The sequence below is a fragment of the Gadus chalcogrammus genome, chromosome 1 (genome assembly GCF_026213295.1).
Source record: "Gadus chalcogrammus isolate NIFS_2021 chromosome 1, NIFS_Gcha_1.0, whole genome shotgun sequence".
In the NCBI taxonomy this organism is placed as follows: Eukaryota; Metazoa; Chordata; class Actinopteri; order Gadiformes; family Gadidae; genus Gadus; species Gadus chalcogrammus.
In genome coordinates, this window is record NC_079412.1 from 16,078,014 (window position 1) to 16,080,513 (window position 2,500).

General features: G+C 48.6%; 1 protein-coding gene across 9 annotated transcripts in view; it reads left to right on the forward strand.

Annotated features, from left to right (window-relative positions):
• The window catches only part of LOC130384121 (membrane-associated guanylate kinase, WW and PDZ domain-containing protein 1-like), a 77,448-nt gene that overhangs the window by 20,146 nt on the left and 54,802 nt on the right, over positions 1-2,500 (forward strand). For all 9 annotated transcript variants that reach the window (XM_056592198.1, XM_056592171.1, XM_056592206.1 and 6 more), the window contains exon 2: positions 76-192. In XM_056592198.1, coding sequence (XP_056448173.1) covers positions 76-192 — 117 coding nt within the window. The remainder of the gene's footprint in view (positions 1-75; positions 193-2,500) is intronic.

Genomic DNA, 2,500 nt, shown 5'->3' on the forward strand with positions numbered 1-2,500 from the left:
CGACTTTGGGCCGCAGTTACAACGATGAAACCCAATGCTCATGTACATGACACGGCTCCTCTGGCTCCCCTTCAGGAAACAAGCTGAACAAGGACCTGAAGCGCTACCTGGGCCTGCGCTTCCAGAAGTCCTCCCCGGACCATGAGCTGCAGCAGAACATCCGGGCCAACCTGTACCGCCACGCCGTGCCTTGTGAGTACAGTTGACGTCGTCCGTCCCAAATCTACACCCTGCTCCTACATCCCCATCTACATCTACATTATTCGCCTACATTCACAGGTACATCTACTGCCTACATCTATATCTGCATCCTGCATCTACACCATACACCTGCATCTGCATCTACACCTTACACCAACACCCTACACATATCAACACCCTACGACCACAATCTACATCCAAATCTTCCCTCTTATGCACCTGCATCCACATCATTACTCTACATCCACAACTACATCTCTACACCCGACACCTACACCTACATCTACATCTACACCTTACACCCTGCACACCGCCCGTGTCACAGCCACGCCCTCCGCTGTGACTCCTGCCACACCCGCCTCCCCAGGCTGCTGGGGAGACTACTTCATGCTTCCATTCGTTGTAATGAATAAAGTAAAACAAATAAAAACGTACTTGTGAAAGAGGCGCGCGTATCATGCTGGATATTAAGCTGACTTCTATAGCGGTGCTTCATTCTCATGTATTACTTCAGATAAGAGGCGGTTGGTTCCTCATTGATGTACCATAAAGCCCTTTTCTAATGCTAGTCGCAGGGTAGATCACACAGGCCCTGCCTGAGCACGCCTGGCTTCTTTTCATCATTGTTATTTCCCCTGTAATAATGTTGTGGTTTCGGAGCGATATCCTACCTCAACGTCCCCGTCTTTAATTACTGCATAACGCCGGTGCGTCCTTCTACGGACAACAAGGGTTTGTGAAAGCGTTTCATAGACATTATCAGTTTAAACGTGGATCACATTTCCTGCCACAAAGCACATCTTTCTGGATCTGTACAATAGGGTTTGGAGATATATGTGGGTGTGTGTGTGTGTGTGTGAGTATGTATGTGTGTGTGAGTGGGTGTGTGTGTGTTGTGTGTGTGTGTGTGTGTGTGTGTGTGAGTGGGTGTGTGTGTGTGTTTGTGTGTGTGTGTGTGTGAGAGAGAAGATGCACATGGAAGTGCTCCAAAATGCAACGGGGTTTCTAGGCTAGATTATATACACAAACAAACAAACACACACACACACACACACACACACACACACACACACACACCCACACCCACACACACACACACACACACACACACACACACACACACACACACACACACACACACACACACACACACACACACACACACAGACACACACACACACACACACACACACACACACACACACACACACACACACACACACACACACACACACACACACACACACACACACACACAAAACAATGATTTTCCTCCCACCATCTTTCGCATTCTCTCCCTTGTATTTCCCTTTATCTCTCAATCTGTGTGTGTGTGGATCCTCCTCTTGCTCTCTGCCATGTGACTACTAAATCCTTGTCCCTGAGCCTAGGCTACGCCCCAGCGCCCTCTGCACCCCCCCCCCCCCCCCCCATCCCCCACCCCCCCCCCCATCCCACATCCCACATCCCACATCCCACATCCTAGCCCGGTGGCCGGCCTGGGATTATGATGTCCTGATATATTGAAAATAGATTCCTGCCTGATTACGGTGGGATGAGCGTGTTCTAGCAGACATCAGAGGCTGCTGGGAGGACGGACGTCAGTGTGGATATTAGCACTGAGCGTGACCGAGTGGAACACGGTACAGCCAACGGATTTTGGTTAGTTTGCAATGCTGCACTACTGATTAAGACGTCGCTATATAAAAGGGATCCCGCTGTCTTAATGTTTTGTGGCAACTGTTCATATCTATCTTACTCATTTAACTGATTAATGCCACATATTGGTTAATAGCACACATTGTTTACACTTCTGGTCGTCGGAGACGGGACGCTGGAGAAATTCATGTTAAGCGGTTAGCCGTATTGAATATAACAAATCCTTCTTAAGGAGGCATTTATTCAACGGGTTTCAGTTAGTTTCATGTCCTTTTCCTAGTTTTCTTTTTACATAAATATCCAGAGAGGGAGTCCCAGATCTCAGCATCATGTGACATGTGACTGTGAGCCCCCTCATTGAATACCATCAGATCATATAATCACATGCAAAGTACATCAACTGACAGGCAAACCAGCTTGACAAAGAACACAGACGATAGAGCGGGTATGAGTTTATGGAAGGCCGGTCTGATGTTGGAGGCTGTTTCTGCTGTGATTTTTGTTTGGTCATCTTCCTACCTCTCTTTCTCTCTCTCTCTCTCTCTCTCTCTCTCTCTCTCTCTCTCTCTCGCTCTCCCCCCCCCCCCCTTTCTCTCTCTCTCCCTCTCTCGTAAACTGTGGCCCACCATCCCTGCCTCCT